General features: G+C 37.1%; 1 protein-coding gene across 2 annotated transcripts in view; it reads left to right on the top strand.

The window, feature by feature from the left end:
• Nucleotides 1-20,670, top strand: part of lilli (lilliputian) — a 544,716-nt gene that overhangs the window by 508,317 nt on the left and 15,729 nt on the right. For both annotated transcript variants that reach the window (XM_067143209.2, XM_067143208.2), the window contains exons 14-16: nucleotides 6,293-6,481; nucleotides 6,568-6,645; nucleotides 16,222-16,318. In XM_067143209.2, coding sequence (XP_066999310.2) covers nucleotides 6,293-6,481; nucleotides 6,568-6,645; nucleotides 16,222-16,318 — 364 coding nt within the window. The remainder of the gene's footprint in view (nucleotides 1-6,292; nucleotides 6,482-6,567; nucleotides 6,646-16,221; nucleotides 16,319-20,670) is intronic.

Here is a 20,670-nt window from a genome sequence, read left to right as displayed (position 1 = left end):
AGATGAATAAAACATTTTGAAGCACAATTAAATTCATGCGGCGTATTGTACTTATGTGACTATGTTATGACATGTGATCAGCCGTGTTCGTCTACTTATGGTATAATGGTATAAGTTTCTCGAATTAATATGAACACTTATGTTGAATTATAAGTTAAAAACTTCATTTTCCCGTATTGAACTGAGATTCACAATTGAAATATCAAAGAAGGTTCAACCTTTTCAATACAAAACGTGTTGTATAAGAAGTTCACAACATAATATTTATTGAATAATTAGGACCGGTTTCGACGCTCACTGCGTCATCATCAGCTACAAAGATCAACAAATAGGCAAAGTACATGTCATGAATGATTTACATTAATAACTCTTGTATGGCTGAATACAAATGGTAAACTGCTTTGTCATAAAAGCTAGGAGAAACTTGAGTAAAATATGATAATGTGATGTGACACATAAAACATAGTGGTTTGATGGGTAAAAATTATGCATAAAATTGAACTGATGCTATGAACATGAGAGTCTGAATATGGTGATAAAACTATGTGGTAAAAATAAAATGGTAAAATTGTCCACTCTTCTGTTGTTCACTTCAGGCACATAAGTCCAGGTCCGATGTTATATAGTCAAACCAATAAAAAGATTTTTGTCAAGGCCGGGACACCTGATGTTGGGCGATTGAATAAGGTTGCTCTTCGAATTAGTCTCAGCTCAACAGGGTAGTGAATCTTTAAGAGAGGAAAGAAAAACTAAGTTAGTGAAATGGAAGTCTAAATCGAGTCGCGGTCAAGGGTGATAGAATATGAGACTCACCTTGTTTGGCGTGCTGAGTGTGTGGTGTAAGAAGAGTTCTGGACTAGTGAGAAGGTGTGACTGAGTAGCGAAGTTAGAGTGAGAGGGGTGGGGGGGGGAGGGGAAGTGGAGAGGAGAGGGGTAGGGAGGCGGAGTTTAAGGTGGGTCAGGAGGGCGGAGTGGCAGTGGTGTGGGACGTAAAAGAGTACTGTGGAGAGCGTGAAAGATCGATTTTTCTCTCGTGGTTTTTATACCTCTAAAGACTTCTATTAGGTAGTCGAAAAGAATGCTGGATTTTTCTGAGATTTCGTTAAGATTTAAGTTAGGGTTAAAAAATTGGTCTAGGTGAATAAAACAGTTCTCCGTAACGTCGAGTAAAGGGCCTTTATTTATGTTTTTGAGAATTTCTAGGTCTTGTTCTATGGTGGTAAAATTATGCTTTAAGTCATGTATATGTTGGCCTATTGCGGAAAATCTATTATATCTGATGGCATTAACGTGTTCCAAGTATCTAACTTTGAAGCTGCGCCCAGTCTGTCCGACATATGAGGAAAGACAGTTATTGCATTGAAAACGGTAAACACCTGACATTGCATAAGTGTCAGACCTGTTAACTGATTTGGAATTGTGAACTATATCTATGTTTCTATTGCTGGTTCTGTAAGAAATTTTAATATTATGTTTCTTGAAAATATTCGTTACACTGTGTATATTTTCATTAAAGGTGAAGGTGGCGAATAGGGCAGGGTTATGTCTTTCTTTGGTTAATGTTGACTTCAGTCTATGTTTACATTTGTTAATGATGCGTTCTATGAATGAGGCATTATAACCGTTAAATTTAGCAATGGCCCGAATGGTGTTCAATTCCTTCTTTAGGTTTTCCTTGGATAAGGGTATTTTTAGTGCACGGTCTACCATGCTATAGTAAGTGGCACATTTATGTGCATGTGGATGTGTAGAGTCGTTTCTGATAGTGGTCGCTGTTTGGGTTGGTTTTCTGTAGATATTGTATTCTAAAGAAGAAGGATGTCGTTTAATTGTAAGGTCTAAAAAATTGATCGAGTAATTGGACTCAGATTCTAATGTGAATTTTATATTAGGATCAATCTTGTTTAAGTTATTAAGAGTAGTGGCTGCATTAACCGTTCTATCATCTAGAATAACTAGAGTATCATCAACATACCTAGACCAGAAGTGTATATTTGAAAAAGTGTTACTGGTGTTAATTGCAGTGTCTTCTAGGAAATCTATGTAAATTTCAGCCAAAATTCCTGAGGCCGGCGACCCCATAGCCAGTCCATCTTGTTGGTAAATGCATTTATCAAATGCGAAATAGTTGTTATGTATTACGAGTTTTAGGACCTGCATAAAGTCTTGGATCTCTAGTTTACTTAGCCCACTATATGTTTTTAGGTTTTTTAGTATTATGGGAAGGAGTTTTTTGGTGTTGATACTGGGATACATATTATTGATATCAAATGAGTGAAGGGTATGAAATGGCAGTATTTCAAATTTATTCAGTTTTTCGATTAGTTCGATGGTGTTTTTTACGGATTTTTTCGACTGAAATTTATAGTTTCTACTAAGAAATTTTTGTATGAATTGGGCCAGTTTATATAATGGGCTAGGTCTGTAGTTAATGATGGGGCGTATGGGGACGTCGGTCTTATGGATTTTGGGGAGAGCTTTAGCGGTAGGCAGGCCGGGATTCATATTAATTAATCTCGTTTTTTCATGTTCTGTAAAAAGGAATGATGTATTTTTTAAAGTTTGTTTTAGGAGACGTTGGATTTGCTGTGTCGGATCTTTTTTGACTAAGGAGAAAGAACCAGTACGCACATTAAAAAACTCGCGGATAAAATTAAAGTTCATAACCTTATCATCACAAAAGCTGACAAGGGTAATACAACGGTCATCATGGATAAAAACGATTATATCGAAAAAACAAAAAGTTTTTTCAATACTGGTTCTTTCTCCTTAGTCAAAAAAGATCCGACACAGCAAATCCAACGTCTCCTAAAACAAACTTTAAAAAATACATCATTCCTTTTTACAGAACATGAAAAAACGAGATTAATTAATATGAATTCCGGCCTGCCTACCGCTAAAGCTCTCCCCAAAATCCATAAGACCGACGTCCCCATACGCCCCATCATTAACTACAGACCTAGCCCATTATATAAACTGGCCCAATTCATACAAAAATTTCTTAGTAGAAACTATAAATTTCAGTCGAAAAAATCCGTAAAAAACACCATCGAACTAATCGAAAAACTGAATAAATTTGAAATACTGCCATTTCATACCCTTCACTCATTTGATATCAATAATATGTATCCCAGTATCAACACCAAAAAACTCCTTCCCATAATACTAAAAAACCTAAAAACATATAGTGGGCTAAGTAAACTAGAGATCCAAGACTTTATGCAGGTCCTAAAACTCGTAATACATAACAACTATTTCGCATTTGATAAATGCATTTACCAACAAGATGGACTGGCTATGGGGTCGCCGGCCTCAGGAATTTTGGCTGAAATTTACATAGATTTCCTAGAAGACACTGCAATTAACACCAGTAACACTTTTTCAAATATACACTTCTGGTCTAGGTATGTTGATGATACTCTAGTTATTCTAGATGATAGAACGGTTAATGCAGCCACTACTCTTAATAACTTAAACAAGATTGATCCTAATATAAAATTCACATTAGAATCTGAGTCCAATTACTCGATCAATTTTTTAGACCTTACAATTAAACGACATCCTTCTTCTTTAGAATACAATATCTACAGAAAACCAACCCAAACAGCGACCACTATCAGAAACGACTCTACACATCCACATGCACATAAATGTGCCACTTACTATAGCATGGTAGACCGTGCACTAAAAATACCCTTATCCAAGGAAAACCTAAAGAAGGAATTGAACACCATTCGGGCCATTGCTAAATTTAACGGTTATAATGCCTCATTCATAGAACGCATCATTAACAAATGTAAACATAGACTGAAGTCAACATTAACCAAAGAAAGACATAACCCTGCCCTATTCGCCACCTTCACCTTTAATGAAAATATACACAGTGTAACGAATATTTTCAAGAAACATAATATTAAAATTTCTTACAGAACCAGCAATAGAAACATAGATATAGTTCACAATTCCAAATCAGTTAACAGGTCTGACACTTATGCAATGTCAGGTGTTTACCGTTTTCAATGCAATAACTGTCTTTCCTCATATGTCGGACAGACTGGGCGCAGCTTCAAAGTTAGATACTTGGAACACGTTAATGCCATCAGATATAATAGATTTTCCGCAATAGGCCAACATATACATGACTTAAAGCATAATTTTACCACCATAGAACAAGACCTAGAAATTCTCAAAAACATAAATAAAGGCCCTTTACTCGACGTTACGGAGAACTGTTTTATTCACCTAGACCAATTTTTTAACCCTAACTTAAATCTTAACGAAATCTCAGAAAAATCCAGCATTCTTTTCGACTACCTAATAGAAGTCTTTAGAAGTATAAAAACCACGAGAGAAAAATCGATCTTTCACGCTCTCCACAGTACTCTTTTACGTCCCACACCACTGCCACTCCGCCCTCCTGACCCACCTTAAACTCCGCCTCCCTACCCCTCTCCTCTCCACTTCCCCTCCCCCCCCACCCCTCTCACTCTAACTTCGCTACTCAGTCACACCTTCTCACTAGTCCAGAACTCTTCTTACACCACACACTCAGCACGCCAAACAAGGTGAGTCTCATATTCTATCACCCTTGACCGCGACTCGATTTAGACTTCCATTTCACTAACTTAGTTTTTCTTTCCTCTCTTAAAGATTCACTACCCTGTTGAGCTGAGACTAATTCGAAGAGCAACCTTATTCAATCGCCCAACATCAGGTGTCCCGGCCTTGACAAAAATCTTTTTATTGGTTTGACTATATAACATCGGACCTGGACTTATGTGCCTGAAGTGAACAACAGAAGAGTGGACAATTTTACCATTTTATTTTTACCACATAGTTTTATCACCATATTCAGACTCTCATGTTCATAGCATCAGTTCAATTTTATGCATAATTTTTACCCATCAAACCACTATGTTTTATGTGTCACATCACATTATCATATTTTACTCAAGTTTCTCCTAGCTTTTATGACAAAGCAGTTTACCATTTGTATTCAGCCATACAAGAGTTATTAATGTAAATCATTCATGACATGTACTTTGCCTATTTGTTGATCTTTGTAGCTGATGATGACGCAGTGAGCGTCGAAACCGGTCCTAATTATTCAATAAATATTATGTTGTGAACTTCTTATACAACACGTTTTGTATTGAAAAGGTTGAACCTTCTTTGATATTTCAATTGTGAAACTTATGTTGAAGTCAAGGTTGTTGTCTGGTATTAGATGTGGAACTTCGTCGATCTATATGCAGTGCTTGCAGTTCATGTTAAAAATAGTTTTTACCATAATTTAATAGGATGTGCAAAATTATAGATAGATAGTTATTTTTAAGATATGTTAAAATCACGTAATGATATTTGACGAAATCAAATAACATAAAGATCAAGGGAAGCACATCGTAGGAATGACGATCTATCTATAATTTTATACTGTACACCCTATTAAATTTTATGGTAAAAACTATTTTTAACATGAACTGCAAGCAGTGCATATAGATCCACGAAGTTCCACATCTAATACCAGACAACAACCTTGACTTCAACATAAGTGTTCATATTAATTCGAAAAACTTATACCATTATACCATAAGTAGACGAACACGGCTGATCACATGTCATAACATAGTCACATAAGTACAATACGCCGCATGAATTTAATTGTGCTTCAAAATGTTTTATTCATCTAGCAATAAGTTTTAATGTGGAACAGTGGACATTTATAATTTAAGAACATTGTATATTTAACATAAATCATCCATGTACATAATAGTAATGTTAAGTTTTAATTCTCATATCATTTAACGTAGACGATTGTTTAAGATAAGACGAAGAACATTTGCAAATTGATAATGTTTTACCCATACTATGTGACATTCTTACAGTGATGTGTTAATTACATGTTATGTTGGTCAGCTGAAAATGACCTTGACAAGGTCAAAACTGGTACTGTAAAATAATAACATATAAATAAAGTATTGATTAGGTGGAAGCTTCAAAAACTTCATATTTGTGAACATTAAAAATATTACAAGCTAGAACGAAATGAAGGTAGGCCTACAGAGGTATGTACCATGCATGGAGGTTGGCAGCATGCTCTCTCCTAATTACAAATACCATTGTAACTTAGGTGGTTGAGATTTTAAACCATGTATCTTATATTTACATTTGTGAATGATAAAACCACATTAATTTGAAGAATTTTGAAATATTTGGATGTTAGATGTGTTGTTAATATGAAAATTATATATATTCTATTCTTGTGTTTTTTTTTTTTTTTTTTTTTTTTTAGGGACCAATATCTAACAGAAGCCAAACGACTGAAGCACGGTGCTGACCGCGAAACAGACCACATGGCTCAAGGGATGCAGTACCTAGAAGCTGTCCTCTTCTTCCTGTTGACAGGCAACGCCATGGAACAAGAGAGTTGTACTGAGAAAGCGGCCTTCACAATGTACAAAGACACACTGAGTCTCATCAAGTGAGTTCCACTTCTCCTCTGATTCTGTGTGTATTTGTCTGTGTGTCTACTTTCATCCTAGATTTTAATAACATCCGTATTTTCAGGTATATTTCATCAAAATTCCGAAATCAACAGAACAACTATTCTCAAGGCAGCATAGATGGGAAACTAGCTGTACTCAGGTCAGTGATCCATGTCTTGAAGTAAGAAGGTGAATTCCTTGAATTGCATGGTTTTTTAATCATTAATGTATATTTCAGACTAGCAGCTGTGTGCAGCTTCGCTCACAAGGATTTTGTAATTTGATAAAGTTAATCGTTCTTTGGTGCTGCACTAAGACATTATCCGAAAATCCCTAACTTATAAAAATTCACCGAAATATTGGGTTTCATTTACCCCTGAACCTTGTAGTAAACCCCGTTTGTGTGGTGTTGCCTTTTGGGGCTAAGATGACCAGGTTACTGGCAGAGTTAACTCTGGAACATGTGACATGGAACTTCTACATGTGAGAAACAGTCCTCTCTCAAGTCTAAAACAAAAATACAGTAGAAGTCCGCTATAGCGAGTACGGCATATAACGAGAACCCCGTTATAACGACAGGTTTTGTCTGTCCCTTCAAAAGTCCTACATTAAACTATGTATTAACCTTCGGTTACAGCAAGAGCCCTATCACTGATGCATCCGTTATTACGAGCGATTAAGCGCCCGCGATTTTTTCCGTTGCCGATATTTATGCAGCCCAGCGATTATGTTGCGTACGATCGATCACCTTTCGGTATCCTTTCCTCGCTATGTCCACAAGCAAGCTCTCTTGTTGACATTCGAAGGTGATGTCGGAGTCGATTAGTAATACCTGTCGACTGCTGTTCCGTAAAGAAAATTCGAAATGAAAGAGAACATGTTCTCTTAATAAGTGCGTAAAAACATGTCCGATAACAGTTGGTAACTCGTTAAAAATTAAGGCTGAATAAATTATTTCTTAATTTTAATGCTAAATACTGCAATTAAGTAAGAATGGGGTACACCTCAAGGTATGGCAGAGTGCATCATTTATTTCAGAGGTCAGTTTGTGTGTTTTCTCGCGTCCGGTTAAATTATGTAAATTTATAACAAGAATGTTATAATTTCTCTACTAGTGCTGGAAGAATGTTTTCATTATACGTACAGTACAATTAAGTTAGGATAAGTGACGCTGTTTAAATAAGAGAACTGGAACGTTTGTCACAAAATGCGATCGATCATGTTTGGTACAGTATAGTTTTCTCACTATGTGCATTTGTGAGCTCTGTTGTCGATATTCGAAGGCGATGGTGGAGTTGATCTGTAATACCCCTCGACTGCTGTTCTCTATAGAAAATTCGAAATGAAAGAGGATAACATGTTTTCGTAATAAATGCATAAATAACGTGGCCGATAGCAGTTGTTAACTCGTTAAAATTAAAGGCTAAAGTAAACGATCTCTTAATTTGAATGTTATACGGTATACTGAAATTAAGTAAGAAGGTGATGCACCTCAAGATATGGCAGAGTAAATCACTGATTTCAGAGGGCAGTTTATATTTTCTCGCGTCTAGTTAAATTTCGGAAAGGCTATTTATTCCCATGTAAATTGTTAACAAGGAGGTTATCATTTCTCTTCATGCGTTTGAAATGTTTTCATGATACATATAGGTTAAGTTAGCTAACGCCGTTTGAAGAAGAAACCTGAAATGTTTGCCACAGAAGCCTCTGGAGTGATACCATATTTCTCCGAATCCAAGACGACGTCTTTTTCTCAGAATCTCGTGAAAAATTAAGGGCCGTCTTGCATTCGCGGTCTAACAGTAGTGGACACCACTGGCAACTACCGCGGTAACCCGTGAACCACGCTGCTTCTTTTCGCCCCCCGCCATCCCGCGCACACGCACACACGCACGCACACACACAAGACTCGCTGACAAACGACTACCTTTATTACGTATGGCTAGCCGTGAAAACCAGTTCTGCAGTGCCTGTGCGTACGTCACTACAGCAGATCTCGGGAAATAGTGAGGAGAGAATGACGTTCTGTTAGTCCCTACAAAAACTTTTCTCAAATCTGCATAATGGTACAAAACCTGCTGGCCTTCGAATTCTTAGAACGGCCACGGCTCAGTGGCAGAGTTAAAATGCGTCTACTGTACCTGACGCTTAGTAAAATTAAATTTTATAGACAGCAGGGATATTTATGTGATGGATAGTCGTATTGTAAATATACATGGAATAGGTATTGCCGGCAACTTTTCAACGGGTTCTCGTCAATATTATGATACGATACCAGTTTTCAGTTTATGTTTGTTAAACACTCGGAAATGTAGAATAATTGTGCAGCCGCAAGAAATACGGCATAGGCCCAACGAAAGCTAATATTCGGCGTTAGCGTGAAGACAAAGATAGCTAAAAAATGCGTATTATACAAAAAATGCATTCAATGGCCTGCAACAAGGACGCTTTATAGAAGTCGAAGATAACATTGTGAGGTATGTGCTCGAAAAACACAAGGGCGAAATAGCCATACCACGACGCAATAAACTCGTTCGTCGACTTTCAACGCCCGCAATTAGGCTATAGGCTACATCGTTAGCCGCTGAAGTTGGCCAAACCTGGCAAGCAAGACGTGTGTGTGTAGCGGCCGGTTGTAGCAGACGCTGAGTAACAGTTTTATAGTAAGCAAGAATATTTTCCTGATGGATCATCGTATTCTAGGGACGCGTGGAATAGATATGCCGGGGAATTTTCAACAGGTTCTCCTCGATAATATGATGCCAATAACTTAATGGTTATTAAACCCGCGGAAATAAAGAAAAATTATGCAGCCGCAAAAAATACGGCATAACTGAAGCCAGTGTTCGGCGTTTGCGCGAAGACAAAGATAGTCTAAAATGCGTACTGTACAAGAAAGGCATTCATATGATTTTACGAAGTACTTTTTAAGCCTGATTAAAAGTTTTTGGAGGAAAAAGTGGGGGTCGTATTGCATTCAGGGTCGTCTTGGATGAAACTAAACGTACACTTTCACGTAGCATCGGATTTCAAAAAAAAAAAAAAAAAAGTAAACCGTTGTGTTGATATCATCCGCGAAAACTGAAGTTTTGAACAAACTGACTGCCGTTTCATACCGATTTTAATGAGTGTGGTGCTTTTCTCCGACTTTTACAAAAAATTGGATATAACGACAGTCCGCTATAGCGAGTAAATTTTTCGCCGTTATGAATTATCGCTATAGCGGACTTCTACTGTAATATGCTTTCCTTTATTTTTTAAGGAGATTCCGTGTATCAATAATTACCAGGTCTGTAACATCTTCATTATTTGAGATATGAGCATCCTCATAAAAAGGATTCTCCCCCTGTGGGTGTGGGCAGTAGAATAACACCCATGGTATCCCTTGCCTGTCGTAAGAGGCGACTAAAAGGGGCTTTGGAGCGTGGGTTGGCGACCACGGGGCCCCTAGCTGAGTCCTGGCATTCCTTCCACTTGTGCCAGGCTCCTCACTTTCATCTATCCTATCCGACCTCCCTTGGTCAACTCTCGTTCTTTTCAGACCCTGATGGTATTACGTATGGAGGCTTAGGGAGTCGTTCATTTTCATGCCCTTCGTGGCCCTTGTCTTCCTTTGGCTGATACCTTCATTTCTCGAAGTGTCGGACTCTTCCATTTTCCCCCTCTGAGTAGTGTTATATAGAGGATGGTTGCCTAGTTGTACTTCTTCTTAAAACAATAATCATCACCACCACTATAAAAAGGATTCAACCCCTTTTTCACTTATTCTTACCTCCTTAAATGAATTTTTTGAAAACCAAAATATACGTGTTTGTTTATTTTTAAAGGAGGTTCCAAAACGTCTTTAAACTATTAACGTTTTGAGATATAGTTCTTTTTTGAAATTCATCCCCCCTTTTCACCCCCTTAGCGACGGAATATCCAAAAATCCTCCTTTAGTGAAGGAGCACCCACACTGTAACTTAAATGTATCCCCAAAATTTCATTTCTTTATATCCAGTAGTTTTGGCTCGGCTATGATGAATCAGTCAGTCAGTCAGTCAGTCAGGACATGTTACTTTTTTTATCTATCTATATATATAAAATAGCTTGTCCTGACTGACTGACTGACTGACTGACTGACTGATTCATCATCGCAGAGCCAAAACTACTGGACGTAACGAAATGAAATTTTGGGGATATATTCATATTAAGATGTAGGTGCTCGCTAAGAGGGGATTTTTGGATATTCCTTCGCTAAGGGGGTGAAAAGAAGGTGAAATTTTAAAATGAATGTGTCTATATCTCGAAAGTTTAAAAGTTTACAGATGTAAAAATTGGTATTTAGGATCTTCTTTAAAAATAAGGAAACACGTATTTTTTGTTTTCAGAAAATCCCAATAGGAGGGTTGAAAAGGGGTGAAAATGGGGAAAATGGGTTGAATGCCCTTAATCAGTATACCAGTACTTATATCTCAGAAACTGAAGGTATTACAGACCTGAAAATTGGTACTTTTGATCTCTTTTAAAAATAAAGAAACACGTATTTTTTTGTTTTTGGAAAATCCAATTAATGGGAGGGTGAAAAGGGGGTGAATTTTTAAAATGAGTGAATCTATATCTCCAAACTTTTAAAGTTTGCAAATGTAAAAATTGGTATTTAGAATCTTCATTAAACATAAAGAAACACGTATTCTTTTGTTTTCGGAAAATCGCAATAGGAGGGGTGAAAAGGGGTGAAAAAGGGGTTGAATGCCTTTAATGAGGCTACTTATATTTCAGAACCTGAAGATATTACAGACCTGAAAATTGGTGTTTGGGATCTCCTTTAAAAATAAAGAAACACGGTTTTTTTTTTTTTTTTTTTTTTTTTTGGAAAATCCAATTAATGGGGGGGTGGAAAGGGGGTGATTTTTTAAAATGAGTGTATCTATATCTCAAAACTGTTACAGTTTATAGATGTAAAAATTGGTATTTAGAATCTCCTTTAAAAATAAAGAAACACGTATTCTTTTGTTTTCGGAAAATCCCAATAGGAAGGGTGTAAAAGGGTGAATAATGGGTTGAATGTCTTTCATGAGTCTACTTATATTTCAGAACATGAAGATATTACAGACCTGAAAATTGGTACTTGGGATCTACTTTAAATGTAAAGAAACACGTATTTTTTCGTTTTTGGAAAATCCAAATATTGAGGGGTGAAAAGGGGGGTGAATTTTTTAAAATGAATGTGTCTACATCTTAAAACTTTAAAATTTACAGATGTAAAAATTGGTAGTTAGAATCTCCTCTAAAAATAAAGGAACACGTATTTTTTTGTTTCCTGTAAATCCCAATAGGAGGGGTGTAAAAGGGTAAAAAATGGGTTGAATGCCTTTAATGAGGATACATATATCTCAGAAACGGAAGATATTACAGAACTGAAAATTTGTATATGGGATCTCCTTTAAAAATAAAGAAAAACGTATTTTTTTAGTTTTTGGAAAATCCTATTAATGGCGGTTAAACAGAAGTGACAAATTGGGGTGAATTTTTTGAAAGATTATCTTGGAAACGTAAAATGTTACAGACGTAAAAAGTGGGTGTTTGGAATCTCCTGTAAATGTAAAGAAACATAGGTGATTTGTTTTTGGAAACTCCACTTAAGGGGAACCCAAAAGGGGTGAAATTTTAAAATTAGAATTTTTACAGCATATCTAAAAAAATTTAACATGTTACAGAAGTGAAAAATGGCATTTTTATCTCTATTAAACATAAAGAAACGTGTATTTTTAATTTTCGGAAATACGACTTGGGTGGAGGGGGGGTGAAAGTGACTGAAAATGGTGTTGAATTCTTTTAATTAGGCTACTGATATCTTCAAAATGAAGATGTTACAGACGTGAAATTTGATATTTGCAATCTGCTTTAAAAGTAAAGAAACACGTATTCTCGGAAAATCCAATGAAGCGGGGGGAAGAGGTGTGAAAGAATTGAAAAATTAATTGACTTTAATTGTATGAGAATATATTCATCTAATAAAAACTAAAGTTGTTACAGACGTGAAAATTCGTATTTGGATCTCCTTTAAAAACAAAGGAAAGCGCGTTTTGGGGGGGGGGAATCTTGGGGGGCGGGAGTGTAAAGGAGTTGAATTCCTTTCATGAGGACACATAAATCTAAAAGTGAAGAAGTTAGAGTCGTGATAATTGGTATTTAGAAGATCCTTCACTATTAAAGAAACAAGTATTTTTTGCGGGAAAATTCACTTAGGGGGGGGGGGGGGGAGTAGTTTGAAATGAAGTGACAAAAGTAAATTATATTTATGGGGATACTTATATCTAAAAACTGAAGGTAATAGACGTGAACATTGGTGTTTGGAATCTCCCTTAATTTTTTGGGGGGGGCGGGGGTAAATATACTTAACGGCGGTGGGGTGTAGAAGGAGGTGAGACCAATTGATTTTACTGTTATTAATGTACTTATAAGGATCCACCGTTGCTCAGGCGGCAGCGCGCCGGCCTCTCACAGCTGGGTTCCGTGGTTCAAATCCCGGTCACTCTATGTGACATTCGTGCTGGATAAAACGGAGGCGGTACAGGTTTTTCTCCGGATACTCCGGTTTTCCCTGTCATCAGCCATTCCAGCAACACATAATAATAATAATAATAATAATAATAATAATAATAATAATAATAATAATAATGTTCCGGACCGTCGTCAAATATGCGGACCGCGCTGGAAACGGCTCCTGGACGGGTAATGACTAAGAATGCAGTCCGGCCGCGGGTTCAGTGCCGCCAAGGCACCCAATATGACACCACGCCGGATCTCCTGAAGGATTTTTTCCAGATTAAAAATGATTATAGGAAAATACGGTAATGCAAAGATTTACGGACCCAACTGACCGGGAAGAATACCTGAGCCTAGCCCGGGAAGTACGAAATCGATTGCTGGAAAGGAAGATTGAAAAATGGGAGGAAACGTGCCGTAATCTAATAGAAAACGAGTCAGATCGGGAATTTTGGTAGATTCTCGCTGAAAACTTGTCAGATCGCAAATTTCGGCGGATTATATATCTGAAACAATAAGCATTCAATTATAAATTTCAGTATAATACCGTAGCGAAGCACGGGTACCTTGCTAGTATATATATATATATATTAAAGGATTTTTTTAAAATAGAAATTTAGCATAATCTTTAAATTGCCTATATTTAGAAATATGATTATAGTGCAGTGTTAGAACCACGATTACTGTCAGATTAAAAAGTATTGATACTCCAGTTTAATCCTCGGTTAAAAAAAAAAAAAAAATACTACTATCAGATTCAAAAGTATGTATATGTAATTAAATACTCTGTTAAAAATAAATTTAAAAAAATTAATGGGTGGACTGTCTCATACTTGAGTACAACAGAGTATGGCTGCATTCTTTTTGCATTCAGGAATGGTATAATTGTTTACACATTAATTTTCTTACGTATTTTAATCAGAACGCGGAAAAAACTTTTTTTTTGCCACCTTAGGCCAAACTTCAAATTGTCATTTACCTCTGATCTGCATTTAGCGCTGTCACCTACATGGCAGCTGCCTCTGTGGATCAGCGGTAGAGTGTCGTCCTTCGGATCCCAAGATAGCGGGTTCAAACCCGGCAGAGGTAGTCGGATTTTTTGAAGGGCGGATAAAAGTCCATTCGACACTCCATGTCGTACAATGTCGGCATGTAAAAGATCTCTGGTGACACATTTGGTGTTTACCCGACAAAATTCATTAAATCTCATCCATAGACGCCCAAGAGAGTTTCGGTTTACTCGATCTGCCATCTAGTGGGGGCCTAGAGTAAAACGGAACGTCGAAATTGACGAGCAGACAGCCAGATGGCGTCAAATTGAAATGTCTGCACACGGTAGCTGAGGCCATACGATTATTATTATTATTATTATTATTATTATTATTATTATTATTATTATTATTATTATTATTATTATTATTATTATTATTACCTACATGGCAGATTCCCTGTAAGTTGATTTACCTAGTCTTTTCGTAAATGAGTTCATAGAAGGTGGAAATTTAATCGAACATCTTCCCTAGTAAATTATTCCTCCTCCTATAAACAAATTCGTCCTCTTGTATTCCTACTTATCTTCATATTATGATCTTTCTTACTTTTAAAGCTCCGCTCAAGCTTATTCGTCTACTAATATCATTCCATGCCATCTCTCCACTGACAGCTCGAAACATACCGCGTAGTCAAGCATCTCGTCTCCTTACTCCTATGTGTTCCCAACCCAAAGTTTGCAACATTTTCATAACACTACTCATTTATCGGAAATCACCTAGAACAAATCATGCCTTCCTTTGGATCTTTTCCAGTTCGTGTATCAAGTAGTCCTGTTGCGGGTCCCATACACTGGCTGGAACCATACTCTAATTGGGGTCTTACCAGAGACTTATATGCCCTCTCTTTTACATCCTTACTACAACCCCTAAATACTCTCATAACCTTTCTTAACAACCTTGTTGATATGATTATTCCTTACATTAACACTTGGATATTTACAGTATTCCCCATGAGGTACTATCACTCCATCAACATCTTAATTAAAACTGAGAGGACTTTTCCTCTTGATCTAAACTTTTCATCACCGGGCGAGTTGGCCGTGCGCGTAGAGGCGCGCGGCTGTGAGCTTGCATCCGGGAGATAGTAGGTTCGAATCCCACTATCGGCAGCCCTGAAGATGGTTTTCCGTGGTTTCCCATTTTCACACTAGGCAAATGCTGGGGCTGTACCTTAATTAAGGCCACGGCTGCTTCCTTCCGACTCCTAGGCCCATCCCATCCCATCATTGCCATAAGACCTATCTGTGTCGGTGCGACGTAAAGCCCCTAGCAAAAAAAATAAAATAAAAAAAATAAACTTTTCATCCCGTTTACCATCATACTGTTGTCTGCTGTCCATCTCACAACATTGTTTAAGTTCCCCTGCAGTCGCTCACAATCCTGCAGCTCATTTACTACTTTGTACCGTATAACATCATCCACAAATAGTCTTACCTGTTACTCATATAATTTATCCACAGTGAAACCTCGTTAGTGCATTCCTCATAAACGCTATTTCCCGCTTAACACGTCATAAATTCGAAGTCCCGCTTCTCATCATGTTGTTTGAGTCATCAGTCTATAGACTGGTTTGATGCAGCTCTCCTTTTGTTCTTTTCCAATATTTTGTACTTTGTACACCCTATATTTTAAAACTACCATTGTATTGATATAATTGTATCTTCTCATTACTACAATAGTTCATTTGTTGTGTACATCTTTATTAGAACTTACTGGTTTTTTTAATTATTAAAAGGCCAAGCACAAGGGTGAAGGTTTTGGTGGTTAATAATAATAATAATAATAATAATAATAATAACAGCAACATTTGAAATATTTCCTGCTTTGCCCATTGTTACATTTCTTCATGCCAACTCTCCTTCAACATGGCAAATTGCTATTATTCACAATTTCTGTTTGTATGTTAGGGTGACATATTTAATGTTGCAAATATGTGTTTTGATATTGTAAAGGGACAGTTCATTGGGAGTATGCTGTTACTGTGTAAATATACAGTGTTTTCTTTAAAGCTGTTTCTATTCTGTACTTACGAGGCTGTATCCACACTGTACCTCGTGAACAGCTATTCCTTGTAAATTTTTCCTCTTGTTTCATTTAAATATGGCTTGTGTCATTGAATTTCAGTAGATTTGATGTATGTTGTTTTCTTACAGCCTTAGGTGTCAGTCTCTTCTCTACTTGAAGCTGTTTAAAATGAAGAAACATGAGATGAAAGAGTATCAGAAGATACTGGCAGACTATCATCAGAAGGTAAGACTTTGCTTTCCATCAGTATTTAAGTTTGTGTCTCTCTTATTGGGACTGAAAGAGTGGGTGACAGTTTTCACTCAAACCCAAGAATATTGTGTACACCTATAACATAACCTTCGTGTTTTCTCTCTTAGAAATAAAATTTAAATAACATTTGTTCTTTTGTTAGTTCACAAAGTGGGCTTCTCAGAGCAGCAATTAACACATTGACGACTGGCCCCAAACGGAGGCGGCTACGCATTTAGACTGGATAGTTCAATCCTCCAAGAAAGAAATTATATTGCTGCACTCAAACTGTTGTAACTGGAAAAGTATTCAAATATTGACCTCAAACTTGGAACATGTACTCACTAGATTGCTTAGTAGTCTGTATGTTGTGATACCTTTCCAAGCAATACTGTTTGTGGCTCCATTTAATAGGCTCTCTGAGCACTGTGTAGTATTAATGCCCTGTTTGTGCCATTCGTGTACTCATTGTTTTTAAGTATGCAAGGATTTCTCCTTACGGTTACTCCCCGTTTAGTGTTGGCCGTTAATCATCAGAAATATGTAATTCACTGTCACTCGGTACCTATTATAACAGTCTGTACATAATTTATAACAATCATTGGTAGCCGTCGGCAACTGAATATGCCGCCCCATGTTGACATCTGCACTGGATCTCCAGGGAATAGCTCTACATATCCGACATTAGTTTCTTAAATACATGAAGGTTTAAAGAAAGAAAGATGTGGCGATAATTTAAATTCCATGACTACACTGTTCGGAACTCCTAATCTCGCCCACAATTTCATCAATAATCGAGGAAATAAGAGGTCTTTAAAAGTGAGAATTCTCACCTACTGTCGACTATCACCTATTGTCAGCTGAGAAACTACGAGAATTCTCAGGGCTCGTCACCCATGTGGCACATCAGACAATGAATCTGCATGTAAATGTTGAAATACTTTGTTGTCGCATAGGGCACATAGCCATGGTCGTGCCATCTTGTACAGTGATACTCGGTGCGTAAGAACACCTGTGTATATATATTATGTTTCCACGACTACATCAGTACATCAATACTAAAATCTACGATCTCTCTACTCCACAACATAATTGAAAAGAGTTCAAATTATAACCAACAGATAGCACAAAAAGCTACAAACATTGCCGTGCGTAAAAATGAAGATCTCCGGGGCCCGTCAACAACCGCTGGCTGCAGTACTACGAAGATCTCCGGGGCCAGTCGTCATTGTGTTAGGTATAGCATTGCATTCATAAACATGGATGAAGCTAGTTTTGTTATCGTTTCTGTCTGTTCCCCACAGTCAGTGCTTGTTCTCTTCTGAACATGAGGCATTAGCGTAAGTGGGACCTTTTATTTTCACATGTTCCTTCATCTTGTGCATCCTATGATTTTTTCCTGTGTACAAACAATTCCCTGTCTTTTCCTGAAGCTGTCCCCCCCTCCCCCCCTTAAAACTCCAAGTAACTGCATCATTTCTTCTATAATTTGACTGCCATCAAATTTGTTCAGATTCTATGTACAGCTGCTTAGGAAAAAGTTAATTAATTATCTATGCCAATTCAGTCATATATTTTATTTTATAATAATATTATATTTTATTGCAGCCAATTGCCAAAAGATATTACATTAATAACACATCATTAGTCATCTTTGCAGAAGGCTGTTAACAATTCGCGCCAACAAGTACAAATCATGGCATGATTACGTTCACAGCTCTTACCACAACGTTCACATGCACAGTCCTTGTCTGGTTGATGGAATTTCTTAGTTTTACACAACTTATAATGAAATCCGTGTATTGCAAAGCGTGTAATTAAGTGTCTGAGCTCATATGCTCCTCCTTGCCAGTCTTTGTAAATCATTGCGTCCGTCAAGTAAAATTCACTCCATATGTCTCTCTTCTTTGCTAATAATTTCTCTATGAACTGTAGATATGTTGGTGTAGTTGGTAGTGGTAGGTGATAACGGAGATCCTCGACGTAGAAAGGTTCACGAGTTAACTGGTATACAAGCCTTGAAGGCGTATACTTCGAGATACATAGTGCCTTTTTCAGAAACGTAGCTTTCACTTTTTCTAGTTGCTCGAACTGTTTTATTTTTAGATGCGGCCATACAATTTATAAGCCGTAGGTGATCACTGGTGAGACTTTGAGGTCAAATAATTTCAGGGCTGTTTTGATAGACAATTTATTCAAATTCTGTATGTCGTTGATGGTTCTGATTGCTGCATTTGTCCTGTCATTGATGTGGGTAGAGAAAACATTACCTCTAGTTTGTAGTGAGACTCCCAAATACTTGAAGTTCGATACATTCTTTAGAGGTCTCCTATGTATATGAAACTGATGCTTTACCTCCTTCCCTGAATATCATTGATACAGCCTTTTCCACATTTAATTGAAGTTTATTCTTATCTGTCCACTTCACCAACGCGTCAAGTGTCTCTTGCAGTTTCTCACTGGACCTCGAGGCAATCACGATATCGATATTTTATTTTATGTTGTTCTGTTGGAATTTCCACTATACGAATGAAGTGTTCAGTTGTATTGGCAGGAAAACCATAACGTTTGCGGGGTATGGAGGAAATGCCTGCTGCCAGTCCTGAACAACTAGTATTAAATAAGGCAGAAAGCCTTCTTCACAATTTCATAAAATTATCCTTCATCTCTCATCTTCACCTTTCTAAATAACATTTAGAATTTTAACTTGAGGATTTATTCTCATCTCAAGGTGACATCTTAGACAGTAGACCATGAAAAGTCTTTCGAAGAAGAATTCCACCGACTGCAAGCATATATTACAGAAAAGACATCATTTGGGTGCGGTTGGCTATCATTCAGAAAATTATAATGGATCGGAACATCTGAAAATTCAAGTCAGAATCTACACAAAAGCTTCAGAGAATTAAACCTAAACAAATCTCTTTCTTCCTGACGCACAATGTTAACTCTTTGTGCCAAATTGAAAAATTAAAGATTGTCAGTGACATCATGGACAAACATAAGAAACTAAATATTTGAGCTTTACTGCAAGCAACATTTACAGGCAGTCAAAATGTTCATAAACTCGTTTTAAGTTTCCAGAAGAAAAATAAAAGGCAAAGTTTTATTTGAAAAGATTTTCAGGTTTGTGTTTATACAGGGTCTCTCATATAAACTAAGACTGGCGGAAGCAGCGTTTTTGTTCTCCAATACGTAAGCTGCAGTATGAGAGGTGCGCGCATCATTCTTGACCTTGCAAGCAGCCTGCACTTGTTCGACCCGGCAAGTATGAGTTGCCATTCTGAATCTCAGCTGTTAACATGGTTAGTCAGTTATCATTGGAACACCGTATTTTCGTTTGTAAAAGTTCTGGTTTCATGTTAATGGTCGTGTGAACAGTCATAACTCTCGCTATATGTGTGCAGAAAATCCTAGTGGTGTTTATGAAGTCCCTCATTATGATAGGAAGATTGGTGTTTGGTATGCTCTCAGTGCAAGACAAATAATTGGGCCTATTTTTTCAAGACAGTAAATGTGGAGGTGACATTTTGACGTCGCTTCAATTAACGGAAGAAGAATCACATGGGTGATTTCAATAAGATTTAGCCCCTGCTCATACAGCAGAAGATTCCCTTCTTACAACCTCGGAAGTGTTTGCAGACAGAGGGATAAGTGCTGGTCTCTTTGCCCCCTTATTCCCCAGATCTAACAGTGTGTGATTTTTACTGAAAGAAAAAGTGTATCAAACAAATCCTCACATTGGAGGAAATGGAAGAAAACATTACGAATGAAATCAGAAACATTACAGTGCCAGAACTTATTTGCGTCAACCAGAATGTGGTTACCAGATACGATGTCTATATAATCCAGGAGGGACGACACTTCCAGCATCTTTTATAGATAAGATTTCATGTAAGATTGTATACAAGCTTAAAGCAGGGTGGCCGCGCACGATATAAGTTCGGTAGAGGCAGCTGCCGTAACCCAGATTTCGAACACCGTGCGTTCGGTCTTCGTTAATTTGAGAGACCCTATATATCATTTTAGTATAAATTTCCAATTCTGAGTATATTTTGCATTTTGTCCTTTTCATAACACATTAAATATTTTTTTACAGCTTGTGAAAAATAAAAGTACAGAAGTTCAAGCCTGTTTAAGCATTTTACCTAATGGCAAAAAATCACTATCCCTAGAAATTATGTGTAAATTGTTACCAGAATGTATGGTTGAAGATTTGTTTTACATTTATATTTTGCCATTTGTTTGACTTGAAATCACAAGTTCATTATAATGAACTACTGTATTGAACTTTCATTGCCTTCCCAACCCTGTAAAAAGTCCCTTGATGAATGCTGTCTTTTCAT

This window comes from Anabrus simplex, chromosome 3 (assembly GCF_040414725.1).
Source record: "Anabrus simplex isolate iqAnaSimp1 chromosome 3, ASM4041472v1, whole genome shotgun sequence".
Taxonomy (NCBI): domain Eukaryota; kingdom Metazoa; phylum Arthropoda; class Insecta; order Orthoptera; family Tettigoniidae; genus Anabrus; species Anabrus simplex.
The sequence above is the reverse complement of the archived record's forward strand: the minus strand, read 5'-3'. Positions and strand labels throughout refer to the sequence as shown.